At 41.1% G+C, this 13,837-nt stretch overlaps 1 protein-coding gene across 1 annotated transcript; it reads right to left on the bottom strand.

Annotated features, from left to right (window-relative positions):
- Nucleotides 1-7,819: 7,819 nt before the first annotated feature.
- Nucleotides 7,820-13,155, bottom strand: si:ch1073-13h15.3 (inactive all-trans-retinol 13,14-reductase). Its single transcript, XM_041963211.1, has 11 exons — nucleotides 12,996-13,155; nucleotides 11,516-11,698; nucleotides 10,994-11,235; nucleotides 10,698-10,893; nucleotides 10,049-10,246; nucleotides 9,836-9,955; nucleotides 9,586-9,724; nucleotides 9,057-9,166; nucleotides 8,773-8,939; nucleotides 8,395-8,554; nucleotides 7,820-7,989 (listed from the first exon to the last, which is right to left on the bottom strand). The coding sequence occupies exons 1-11, from the start codon at nucleotides 13,153-13,155 to the stop codon at nucleotides 7,820-7,822; spliced, it is 1,845 nt and encodes a 614-aa protein (XP_041819145.1).
- Between the last annotated feature and the right edge of the window lie 682 nt (nucleotides 13,156-13,837).

Consider the following 13,837-nt stretch of genomic DNA (forward strand, 5'->3'; position numbering starts at 1 on the left):
ACAGACCTGAAAATGAGCGATTCAGAGTGTATATAAAACTTAAACCCCCCTCCAATGAAGATCAGGTTTTTGACCTTGTTAACATGTCCACAAGGTGTTTTGTATATGCAAGACATATCATGAGAGAAATTAGCAGTCATCACCATGGCTGAGCATTCCCACCTTGGAGTTGCAATGGACCAATGACAGTCTCACAATCCCGTCAGTTTGTAGGGTGAGGTTGCAGTGAAGCAAGGGGTATCAGTGGAAGCCAGGTGTAGCTATATATCCTGATTTTGCATGTGAAGTTTGACTTTTTACACAACAATGGCAGTGACGTGTTCTGTTATCGGTTGCAAAGTTACAATATGAGAAATGTTGAGCATTCATGTATTACCAAAGGATCTGAAAATCCGAACTTCCAGAGAAAACACAGGTTTGCAGTAGCAATTTCCAGAGCACTGTTTCGAAAACTACACAAAAAAAGAACTTATACCAAAGCGCAACGTTTGCTCCATCCATTTATCCTGGAGACACAGCGAGTACTTCCCAACATGTTGGTCAATCAGAAGGTTTATTCGTCTTGTGTTTTAGCCATTGACTGTGTCCAACACACCTCAGGTGTGCTAGATAACCGTAGCTAATATTTGTCAAATGCTGGCAGGACATTTTTTGTAAAGAAAGTTGCAGCAAACATAACTCCAAGCAGTTTGTTAGATAGCCAAGCTGCAGAATTAGATGATGGCTATATTCACTATGATAATTCGTACAGTAAACGTCACATGACTTTTGAGTTGCTGTTCTTCTGACGGCTTCCAGTTTGAACACATGTGGCTGAGTTATGAATATGTCATTTTGATGAACAAAGATGCATTTTAAGGGGGCTGATCAACGCTTGGAAAGGATTTTACTGGTGTTATTATCAGCTAGAAAAACGTGTACACAATAGTTCCTAATATTTTCCATCTGGAACAACTTAGATATAGGCTAAACTGAGAGGTCATTCTGCCAACATGGTCTCAGCGTTGTCGTAAAACCATGTAGGTACGACCCCTCTGGGATCATCATGCTGTGAGGCCTTGCCCTCAGACCTATGCCTATGAGCAGAGGCCTGAGAAAACAGCCCCTCCCAATGAGAGAGCAAAGCTTTCACTTGAGATTTCACAGGAGATCAGGACGGAGGAATTAGTGTCAGTCAGCTGGAGAGCAGAGCTGACAGGGGCATCCGACACCATGCCCATGTGTTTGGTCTTCACCCTCAGAGGAAATAGTAAAGGCAGATTTGGTCACAACACCAGGGCTGGTAGTCCAGTTATCCTGAAGTGGTAAATCCTTGTAAACATATGTTGAGTTCTTAAGCTGCTGCTCTGGCACTTTATGCACAGCAGTGTATAACACATTTTGTCATTTTGTGGCCAAAATATTAAACCAAAGGGCATCAGAATCCGCGAGGAACTTGAGTGTGCCACCTTCTGGCCGAGTGTTTCTCATATCTGCGCTAAGTGGAAAAGTAAACAGATGGTGTGTGAAGATCAAGACCTCAACATGTCTCAGCAAACTGTGTAACACTTTGCAAAATGTGGAGAAAGCGTGCAAGTTGACCCAGAAACAAATCTTGAGAAGTTGCATGCATTGCAACGGAGCCCTTTCTGTTATGCATTATTATGTTTTCTCATGTTAATTATATTTAGAGCTCATTCCTAAAACCTGAATTCCTAAATGTTCTCTAGCTGCATGTTAGTTTGCTTCTCTCTGAAAAATGTCCAGTCTTCTTCCCCACTGAGGCATAAAGCCTCATCAAGTCAGGTACAGCTACAAAGCACTGAACATCTTCCCCTCTTAAAGCCCTGACTCAGATAAGGAAAAACGCCACATAAACGCTACAGTGTACCATCTGTATCCAAACCATGTGATGAGGCGTCATCTCCTTATGAGGGTTGGCTTGGATCACACCTACAGAAGAGCCCCCTCTAGTGCGCACTGTCTCCAGCATTTCGGCTCACCCAAACTTCACAAGCTGGCTCGCCATGTAAACACAGAGCAGAACGAGCAGCGATGACGAATGCGGATGGAGTAGGCTGATGAGGATTACTCAGCGGAGGGTGGGCATATTCCAAGGGGAAGGTGGAGGTGGGGGGTTGGGGACGAAATGTGAGAACACTGGATCATGTCTTAAGCATCCGCTGGAAGGAGGAGCTATAGCCACATAGTGCAGATGGGTGTGAAAGAGCAAAGAGATTAACTCTTTGATTCAACCACAGGATCATTATTATTAATTTAAGTTCTCCTCTTGTAGGGGAGGTAGATTAAGTGTCACATGGTTCTTTTAGTATCTGCTGTGTAATTGTTTATATGCAGCATCCCCAAATTCTTGTCCTTTACCTGATAACCATGTAACATTGTCAGAACTGGATTAAAGCCAGAGATTCTTATCCTCAGCGCAGTTCTGACACTCTGTAAACTATGATCACATAATAGAGTGTTGTGACTTTGTGGTGTAGCAGGTGGTGATTACTTTTGTTTTCTCTATAACATCGTCTCCCTCCCTGTCACTCTGTTACACTTCTTTAAAGAAAAGGACAGAAATGTTGAGGTTGAAGTGGAACCTTCATGCCAATGTTAGAAGCTCTAAAAGCAACCTGGATGTCAAAGGTCGGCTGTTTGTTGTTACCAGGTGCAGAGGTGAAGTAGACTGTATGTATACTCATGATGCAAACTTCACAATGGAGCAGGAGCTTGTAGACGCAGACGGGCTGAACACTTATTCTGACTGTTTTAGGGGGAAAAAAAATCATGCTGCTTTATACAAAGTTGAGCTCCAAATGTTCTCCTTTCTCTGGGCCTCCCTGTTCCTGCCTCCTCGCTTTCTCTCTCTCTCATCCAGTCTCCCAACATGCAACATAATTTACAATCAAATGTGCAGAGCAGCTTCAGAGGAAATATTATAACCAGCTGAAAAGGGAAAGTAGAGGCCTGCCAAGGCACATTCCGTAGTTCACTTCGTAGGCTGAGAAGAAGAAATAGTGAGGGGGTTGATCGAGTCTTTCAAGGTGTCATCATAACAAATGTAAATCCACAGGACAAGGAAGCTAAGGAACATGTTGGTGATTTCAGTCTTCTGAAATGTGGGAGCACTGAAATCAGGCCTGCAACCAAAGATTATTTTCATTTCCGATTGGTCTGCTGATTATTTTCTTGATTTCAAACTGGCTATAATCAGGATTTTTAGAATAACAATGTATAAAATGACCATCTGAAAAACATCACAGTGCTAAAGGGTCACTCGTTGGGATGTACCTTCAGAGAATTATCATCTAAATCTGCAGCCGCCATCTGCGTTATTGATCTTTATAGGGAGTTTCAGCTCATTGTTTAGCTGTCTGACCCACAGCTTTACTATTCTGGTTCACCCGTACCCCTCCCATAGTGTTGTTTTCAGCCCAGCGTGCAGCTGTTTTCAGTAAAAACGGTATTAAAACACTACCTGCTAACCACCAAACAGCAGATAGACACAGTTAACAACTAGCTAGACAAGACGGAGCAGCTTAAGAGACAGACACTTTTGTCAGGAGATGGTGGAGACCAAAAATGGGGCTAAAAGTGAGTATTGCACTCAAAGCACGCCTCCTAATTAATGATAATGTTGCTCCAGAACTGCTGAATGTGTTGTTAAGCAGCTGTGTGAACAGGTTTGGCATTTCATCCTATATGTCAGTGTTGTGTTCAGAGCTTGTTTGGCCAAAAATCACTTATTACAGGTTTAAGTTTGTGAAAGTTTATAAAATGTTAAATAGTGAAAAACATATTCAGAAAAATTCAAAAGTCAAGGCAATTTCATTATATTAGTTGTTTAGGAAGCAAACCCATACAAGCAAAAAGCTGGAATTTGGGAATATGTTGGGATTTTTGCATGAAAATTACCATAACAATGAATGCATGATCAGAATATTTTATATTTGTCTGCCAAATGATTAACCAACTAATGATTTCATCTTTCAACTGAAATTGTGTGCTCATTTCTGTACATAAAACAATGACACAACTGACAAGGGGCTAGTGTGGAGAATGCCAAACAAACCTAAACTTCATGTACACCAGGTAGTCTGAGCTTTGAGTGTGCAGACATGTGGCGCAGTAGTGTTTCAGATTGTGGAGAGATTTTTCAGGCAGAAGGAAGTGTTGGGGAAGATGCCATTTTCCTTGGATTTTCCATTTAGCTCAACAGAAAGTTGGCCTTGAGCAGCAGCTTTTAGCCGACATCTGAGAAGGGATCTGTGATCTGTGCAGAGCAGGAGAACACCTTCAGTTTGATTCGGTTTGATCCACAGAAACACAATTTAAGAAATCTGTTTTTTTCCCCTCTTTTTGTAACTTAAGTCTTAAGTAACATTTGGCTTTAAAACCTCATCTGTAGTTAAACTGAAAGTTGTTTTGAAAACGTTCATCTATCAAGGGCATCGTACTTTCCTATAACATGGTAGTTAAGTAGAAGTGACCCTTAAAAAAACGGCTGGTTTCAGTTTTTATCACCTGCTCATGCCTTTAAGCCCAGTCTGATCCTGGGTGCTATCTTCAGACTGGGTCTTCCTCTCATCTGAGCCGTCTGAAACTTTCTTTCGAGAGTCCTCAGATTGGTAGCAGCTGTGGTTGTTGGCTGGGTTCAAGCTGTGGGAGGCTGCGGCCGGCCAGCGGGGAGGAGCTCCAACATCTGGAAAAGAAAGAACGCTGGCTGAAACTCTGAGACAAGAGCCTAGCAACATGAAAACTCTCTGAGCCAATCCTGCTGCTACAATGTTTGCGAGTTCACTGTTCGCTTTATCTAAATAGAAGTTTTCAGGTGCCTGTGTTGTTGGATTAGCTCTGAGCCCAGCCTCTGAAATTTCATTTGAAAGTGTGCATCTGCTGGATAGAGTGTTGGACAGAGAGGTGGAGACAGTGGAAAGAGTGGACTGCTGTTTTTAAGATCCGACCCTCTGGGCCTCTCCTGATGTAAGAGCGTGTCTAAACATGTGGGAGCCGCCTGCAAGAGGAAAGAATAGGAAGGGGGTTGAGGTGGTGCTTGTGCTGGTCAAGAAAAGCTTAAATTCCTCCTCAGATCTACCCATTTTATCTTTTCTATAAAGTTAACTACTGAATGTCTTTGTTAGTGAAGTGACAGGTCATGTTTCCTCTTCAGTTTGCCTCTTTTTACTTTCTGCTATAAGATAGACCTTTTGACCATTTGCCACTACAAAGTTGAAAAGTTTTATGAAAGTGGTAAACTGCACTGATGATAAACTTCTATAGCTTAAATAGAACTTCTATATTAAAATCAGCCCTACAAACCAATTCATTCTTGATAAAGGGTTTATCAGCGCTAACTAGAGGCTTTAGTAATAGTTTTAGTTTATTTGACAATATGAGAGGGAGGACATCAAATCACACACAACAGCGAAAATATCAAGGACAAACCAATTCATTCCAGACTTATTTAACGGTAGCACAGTCAAGAGTGCAGGTGACATTATCTTACCAACAAACCCACACAACAAATACCAATATGAAGTGAAAACACACCAAATCAAACATGCAAGTAAATTCTATTAGGACTATATGGTCATATTTTATTTTAACGTTCAAATGTGATTTATTCCAATTCTTGACACTGCAAAACCTAAAAGAACAGATACCCATTTTAGTGTTAAACCTCAGCAAGCAGGAGTCTGCAACTCTAGCTCTAGTCTGGTGGGAAGGTTGTCTTTGAGATAATGATAGATAACAATAAAAGTAATGGTTTATACAGCAGTAATAAGCACTTAATGAAAACAGTTTTAGGTTGCCAGGTTGTGAAAAAATCCGTTTGGTTATTCAGTTTTGGCACAAAGGTAGCTTCCTTTGTCGTTTTGTACTCTTCTTTAATTCACCAGAAAGACTCCTCCAATGGACAGTTTGACCTGTTACCTTCTGGCAAAGCACTGCAAAGAATCTGGACCAACTGCTCGCAGTAATGATGCTAACATGAAGATGTTTAGCAGGTATTCAGCTTGGGTGACTGGACCAATGTATCGGCTAGCGAGGCAGCAGGGAGAAACAGAAGGGCTTCTTTTGAGCCATAAGTGGAAAGTGCAAAGACAGTTTTGGTGACTTTTATTTTGTTTCTGTCTGGATTGAATGAAGTTTTTTTTATGTTGAGTTAACAAGGCAGTTAAGGTTGTTTAGTTTGGTGAAAGAGAGAAATTTGAATTCACAAGGTTTATGGTTGGATTATTCTGTTTATTAAGGAATATGGTTTGTCGAGACTATTCAGTTAAAACAAAAAAAGTGTTAATCTCATGGTGGAGCTACAGGAAAATACAAGCTTAACAATGTGGTAAACAACCGACAGGCAGACATTGCCATCCCTAGAGCCACACCGCTTGCATGTCTAAAAAAGGGGTGGATTGACTTTATTCCAGAGCTCAAAGTGTGGGTAAATGGAGTTTAGGTGGATTTGTTTATAGCTCTGTGAGTCAGTCAGAGCACAGTATAGGAAAGTAAGAGTTACTGCAGAAGTCACGTTTATTTCTGGTGAAGGACTGCACTTTTATCGTGCCATGGTAATTATATGTTATGGCCTACTGAACTTCTAACCAGGCAAAGTCAATATAATTAACTCCTCTCCCTTCCATTTTGCTCCTCATTCCTTGAATTGGCCTTACTTTTGTCCTTTTTTATTCACAAGTATTGAAAGGAAAACGGTAGCAGAAACAACTTGCACATCAGAGCTCCAGCAGCAGGGAAAGCTTTAGCTGGGTTTGTACAGCAGAGGGGTTGGAAGTTAACAGAGCGAGAGGGGTAGTGGCATCCCACCGGCTGCCTGGACAGAGGGGGCATTCTTCTCCAAGGATCCCCTCGGTCGTCTCCTACAGACCACAGTTTGTCAGCCAATCTGCCCTCCGTTTACTGAGGAAATGTTCACTTAGTGCAGGAAGTCTGAGGTTTCCCCCCGTACGTTTGATTTCAGCAGTTACTCAAACAACACTGGGGTTATAAGTCAGGTCAGAACAACATAGGTGGGAACTAAGAAACCCAGGGGGGACTTAGGCTCAGTTCACCAGTCAGTGATATATAAATAATTAGCAAAATATAGTACCTATTATACCTGATGCTAATAATTATTCTTAATCATATTATGTATGTTCATATAGATCTTTATCAGTTTTATCACACTGAAATCTTGTGTTTTAAGCATTTTAGATTGCAATTTCTTAATTTGATTAATCAAGTTTATTGAGCATGCCATGATCTTTATGTGCTCACAATCACAATAAGAAAAGCACTGCAAGTTTACTAGAATATAGCAATTTTAAAGATACCCAATCCAAATGATGCAGAGTTACAGTGGGGTGTTACAATAACAAATATAATGATTTAGGTATAACTTATTCAAGTCAAGATATTGCACATTATGAGCATTTAAACACCTGTGGTTACACCCTCAGGCAAACCAGCACCAACAACCCCACCAAAACCCTCCCCAGCCCCTGCTATACTGTATATACACAAATACTGCAAAATGGTAAATGAGACGCTCCTTCATCTTCAATTTTGTGAAAATCCTGTTCCAATTTGAATTAATTAGCGGCCTCAGCGCCATTGCTAAGTCTTAGCTGTAGCGCAGGACATAACATCTGTTCCTTTTAATTGTCATAAAAGTGGGCTATTGGCATTAGTATGAGTAGACTTCATAATATTTGTACACAGAATAGATCTAGGACTTGGTGGTGGTGTGTTCCTTAAGCTTTCCATAACAATCAAGGGTCCTTTTTCACCAGGTTTGTGCAGTTTCACTATTGTCCTGCAGGGGAAGTACAGAGCACTCTCACTGCAGCTTCTTCTTAGCCAGCTCAGCCAGCTCTCTGGCTTTCCTCCGTTTCAGCTTCTTCTTGAGGATGAGCAAGTCAATGTAGACAATGTGGTCCAACACGGTAGAGGCACAGAGGAGTCCACCATGCAGAGCGCCTGCTATCCCACAGCTGAACACATCTTGGCCTGGAACAAACACACATACACACACTGTAAACCTGCTGGATGAAGCAAGACTACCTGGGTGTGGATTCAAGTGAACGTCTATGTGTCCCTTCAGATAATGTTTTCCTTCAAGTGCTTTAATTCCCTTTGCTGTGCGACTTTCTTGCAATTATTTTTAAATGTTTTAACTGTACCAGGAAGATAATCCAGCAAAAACTGGCCGATTTGGTATGAAAAAATTACACAGCACAGAAACCCTCACATTTCAAAGTGTCGTCAACCCTTCAGCATCAAATTAATCAATCTTAGGGCTTGTTGAGACATTTCTGTGCCTGTGAAAACACTCAATCGCAACACACCAAGAACTGACTGTTACAGAGCTTCAGAATCAGTAAAAGCTTTGGCAAAGTTTGTTACGATTCATACCTGAGATGTAGAGGTTTTTGACGGGGGTGTTGCACCTGTTCCTTGCCACAGCCTCGGCCTGGAAACGCTCCAGGTTGTGCTCAGCAGAGTACATGGCTCCACGCTGGGCGCCCAGGTAGTGCATGTTCGTCAGTGGTGTCGCCACATCCTGGAAAACCAACTGAAAAACAAGTCATACAAACATTACAATGCCGTCTTTAATCAATCGCTCACATATAAGATTATAGCATGGGCAACCTCTGGGAATCCATATCATGCTTTCATAACTATAAATTGATAATTTTTTATGTTTTAGAAAAGATTAGATAATTTTAATGTACGTGCAGGAACAGCGACACACTTAAACATGAAGGTATGATAGAGAATGAGGGATCCTACCTTGTCTTTGATTTTAGGGAACAGAGTACAGGCCCAGTCAAAGAGGTTATTAGCAAATCTCATTTTGTACTTGTAGTAGTCATCACCCCTTTTGCGCACTGTAGTGTCCTTCCATTCCTCAAACCATTCATATTTCACCATCGTCAGTATTGTCATGCAGGATTTTCCTGTGAACAAGACAACACACTTTATCTGTATGGACACAGGACATCTTTAAAAATGTCTCCGTCTTTAATTCCAGTTTCCTGTTACTGCTATTACTCGCAGCAGTAGAAAAGTAGTACCAGGGTGTCTTATTTTGGCTTCTGGGTCTTTGGAAGATGGCATTGTGATGAACATCATGGGAATATTATCTGGTGCTTCCTCTTTGCTCAATGCAAAGAAGTCATCCATCCTAAAAACAACAAAAAACAAAAAAACGAAAGTTTACATGTCATCCCCCAGTCAGAGCGGTGTGGACTGCTTTTATCAGCAGTGTGGCCACACATAAAAGAGTGCATGAGTATGGTGCTTAAATGACTGATCCTGTGCTCCATCTAGAGGATAAAAAAGGAAGTCCAACTTGTTAGTTGAATAACCTTTTTGTAAAGGGTCAATACATGGTTTTCTTTCTTATTTTGAAGAAATTAAATCTGACACACAAGAAAAAAGAATAAATGTTAATGTTCCTGGGAGCAGGCCTGCCCTGAGAAGTTAGTTTTGCCTCTGTGAATTTACAACATTCCTACTTCTTATACAATACGACCCCCTTGTGGTAGCTAAATGCTACCTCTGCATGAAGTGTTCTGTGTCATCGGGGCTCTGCATACTTACGACTTGTCCATATCGTTGTTTTTGAACAGCCAGAAGTTGGTGGACTCGAGGCCCAACTCCTCTGCAGTTCCATCAAAGCCAGAGAAGACCAAGAACGATCCTCTGCCGTGTTTCATCATGTTCAGTCGTTCCTGAATATCTAGAGTATGGAAAAGTTTATCATCAGCTTGAAACTTCCTTACTGTTTTTACACTCAAATTTGATTTAATTCAGAATTCATCCATTTCAGTAAAAAGGATCTGTGGATCACCAGTCTTGACTTTGATCTCAGGGGGTAGAAGTTTCTGGAAGGTGGTGAAGATGCCACAGTTGGACACAACCACTGGTGCATGAACCTCCACTTCCTCCTGACCTTTCCTCACTTTCACACCTGTCACATGGCGCAGAAAGGAAGTCTTCGGTCAGTTACCTGTACAGTATCGTCCCTTTAACGGGCGAAAAAGAAACTGGAATCATTTCATACCATAAGCCGCTCCCTTCTCATTAACCAGGATCCGGGAGACGGGGGCTCTGACCAGGCAGTTTCCTCCATATTTCTGAATGGTGCGGATGATGTGGAAGGCAATCTCACTGGCACCACCTTTAGGGTAGTAGGCACCTCGTTTGTAGTGATGAATCAGGAGGGCGTTGATCAGAACACTAGAGTCCTTTGGAGGAACGCCTGAGTATACACAGAACATAGACGTAATTATTCTTCAAAAAAAGATACCAACCCATGTGTCTGCACTCAATGACTGAGCATCAACTTATAAGCAACTGCAAAGTATTTGCAAGAAAATATTAGATAAGATTAATTACTTAATCTTATCTAATCAATTATTTTCAGTAACCTAAAATGGAAGGGTGGTTGAAGACCTTTAAATTGCTACATGCATTGTAAGGCTACTAGAACTAGTGGGCTTTGTATAAAAAAGGATACTATTCCTATACTGTTGATCTGATGATGTAAATACCCTCAAATTACATCTAAGAGACGGTTTAACATATTGTAGTTATTGGTACTTAACTAGAATACTAACTATTGTTGTGACTCCGCAACAATTTGTGCCACTGTCTTACTTATGGACTTGTTGGTTGGACTTGGTTTTCTACTTGTTTTTTTGAGGACCCACCATAGAAAAGATAAGAAAAGATGAGATGAAGATCCTTGTTGCTGGTCAGGGTGTTCACCAAGTCTGTTGCACATGTGCCAGAGAGACGGAAGACTGAGGAGACGAGGTGTCCGATGCCTGACTTCAGCAGGAGCAAAGATACCCACTGGGGGATCAGTTTCAGAGTTGCCAGGTAGTGGGTCTTCTTGGCTGAGACCTGTTGGAAAACAGAAGATGCTTGGGATGGTCACAATTCATAGTTTTGTTGTGACATTTTAGATGACACACTGAAATATGTGTCCACTAGCTACCGGTACCTTCATGATTTTGAAGAACGTCTCGATGGCCTCTGCGTCTTCAGGGAATTGCTTCATCAGATGTGCTTGCATCTCAGTTTTGCCGGAGAAGATGGTGTACTCTCGTTTCTCATCGCCCAGGCCAATCTGGATGGTGTCAAAGTGCTGATTTAGCTGCTGGAACTCCAGCTGGCCCTCAGAGAGCTGGTCGAAGGCGATACGCAACAGGCTGTTTTCGTGTAACTGACCGATGTAGTGAAGCCCTGGAGAAGAAACACGGGGAAACATTAACATGGTGTCGTTGTTACTTGCAGCAAACAGTCAGGTTTTCTCCCTTCTGACCATATCTGTCATGCAGTGACCTCAAGCAAATATAATTAAATATCTGTGTCTGGCATGTTTAGAATCATAGTCTGTTGGAGAATGTGTCGCACTACTGGGAAAATGTCTGCAAAACGGCTGCACATTGAGCAGTGAGAAACTGCTACTATGCACTGCTTCTGTAAACTATAGGTGAACAAATTAAATTACAAGTAGTCTTACCAACATCAAACTCAAAGCCCTTCTCTATGTAGGTGTGACAGCAGCCTCCTGCCTGGTCATGTTGTTCCAGCACCAGGACTTTCTTCCCTGCTTTGGCCAGTGTGGCAGCAGCTGTCAGCCCACCGATGCCGCTCCCGATGACGATGACATCCAGGTTCTGGGGCACCTTGTCAAGGCTGAAACCTGGACAGAAACACACAGAGATGATGTTAACATGGCAAAATTTATCTTTCTAGTTCAGACAGGTCAATAAAGCTGCATTGTAAATGTTATCTCGAGCAAGTGCTGAAACTGAGACATCAGAATATGTTGCATAATAGTCTGAAGGTTGCACTGCACACCTCTCCTATCGTAAATATATGGACCAATTCCTGTTGGCAATTAACAGTAGATAAAACTATCAAAATCTCCTCGTCATAATCTAATTAAGATTAAGCACACAGATGAAAAGTAATTACAGTACTTCTCCTACCATAAACTCTTTAGTTATGACACAGCAAACAGGAAAATAAGATGACTGTATCAGCACACCTCAGCAGTTGAAAGAACTACAGTTACAACATTAGTTGTATTTGCAGTATCCTTCACATGTGTCCATCTTAGCATAGAGTAGAGCTGGCCTGGAACAAAATCATCATATACCAGCACATTAAAGCTCACTATCTTGTGTGTCTAATTTGTACAAAAATGGAAGTGCAAAAACAATTAGGCGTTTTACTGGGGGGATTGGAAGCTAAGTGCTGCTAATTTCCTCAAAATATTCCCAAAATAAAATAAAGCTTTACCAAAAATGAGCATATTTAGTTTTCAGCTTCAGCTTTTTCACAGCACAAGTCCAAGTTTGAGTAAAATTAAAATTAAATTAGTTCTGTTCTGCACTTTCCACATAAATTGAATGCATCTGTTATTCATGTTACATGTGCATTTTTCCTCATAGGAAAAGTTAAAATGTTTGCATTGAAAAAGGTCTATTATCAGATCTGGAAATCTCATCTATTTACTCTGACACAGAGACTGCAAAGGAATACGTTGCATTTAATATTTTAATTGTTGCATAATTAGTTCATTCTCATTTTTGTTTTTAATTTTAATTTTTTTTGGAGAGTTGGTGCTGGAGTGGTCAATTTTTGCTGTAAAAATATAGAAAACTCATATTTACATGTAAGTGGACAATATTTGTTACATATCCAGTGGAAAAAAAAGAGGTAAACATTTTACTTAGTAGTAATTTGAATTTTTTTAACAAGATTTGACATTTTTAAGTGAGCTTTTCTCCCTGGGAGAATAGGTATCAGAGAAGGTTTCACTTCACAATACTAACATATTGATAAAATACTGTAATTATTTAATATATTGTTAAGCTGCGTTCTCAGAGAGCTCATCAGACTGAACTGGTAGATAATATTCTTCTCCATCAAAGCATCTAATGCCAGTTGATTATGATGCTGCATACAAACATTTCCAACTGCAGTAACTTCACCTTGCTTGATGACTTTGTCCCGCTTCTTCTGATCAAGCTCTCGAGGTCCAGGGGGTCGCACTGACTCCAGGGAGAAAGGGCTCGGTTTCCCAAACAGGTACCAGTAAGTGCCACCGGCCCATATTACCAACCAGACCAAGAAAATCAAGAGCCACATCATGGAAACAGCCAAATCACAGTTTCTGTTTCTGCAGCGGTGTAGAGTGTTCACAGTTGCAGTGATGGTTTTACTCTGAGCACTGCTCTCCTCCTCAGGCTCCTTTTATTACGGCGAGTGCCAAAGGTCTGGAGCAGGGGGGCAGCTGGAACAGTGTTCATGTTATGACAGCAATAAAGATAAAGTGGTGAAAGACACATTTTTGCAATGCACAGATCACAAAAACAGTGTCATAGATGACACACAGCTACTCGGCACTCATTAGGTGCACAGACAAAAACATCAAACACAAGTAACTGGCGCTACAATACAGTACATTCCTCTTTTATCCCTCCATCGTTTTTGCTTTATTTCGCTCATCTTTGAAGAAATTCCTCTAAAAGCTCTAAGAGGTGCACTATTCTAGATTTATGATGAGTTTGTAGGAAACTCAATTAGATTACATATATCCACAACAACTCTTAACTGATAAGACAATTAAGATAAAGATACACTATGGCAAGTCAACCTAGACTTTACACATACAGTGTCCAGTTGTATGTCTTTACAACAGTGCAGCTAAGAGAAAATACTGAGTTTCAGCATTTCAAGCCCGATAAGGATAGAGTCGGTGACCTTGGTGAAGCATTAGTGCCTTCATGGGCCAAGAGGGAAAAAAATCAAGTCGTTTCATTGTGCAAATCGC

Source organism: Chelmon rostratus, chromosome 21 (genome assembly GCF_017976325.1).
Source record: "Chelmon rostratus isolate fCheRos1 chromosome 21, fCheRos1.pri, whole genome shotgun sequence".
NCBI lineage: Eukaryota > Metazoa > Chordata > Actinopteri > Chaetodontiformes > Chaetodontidae > Chelmon > Chelmon rostratus.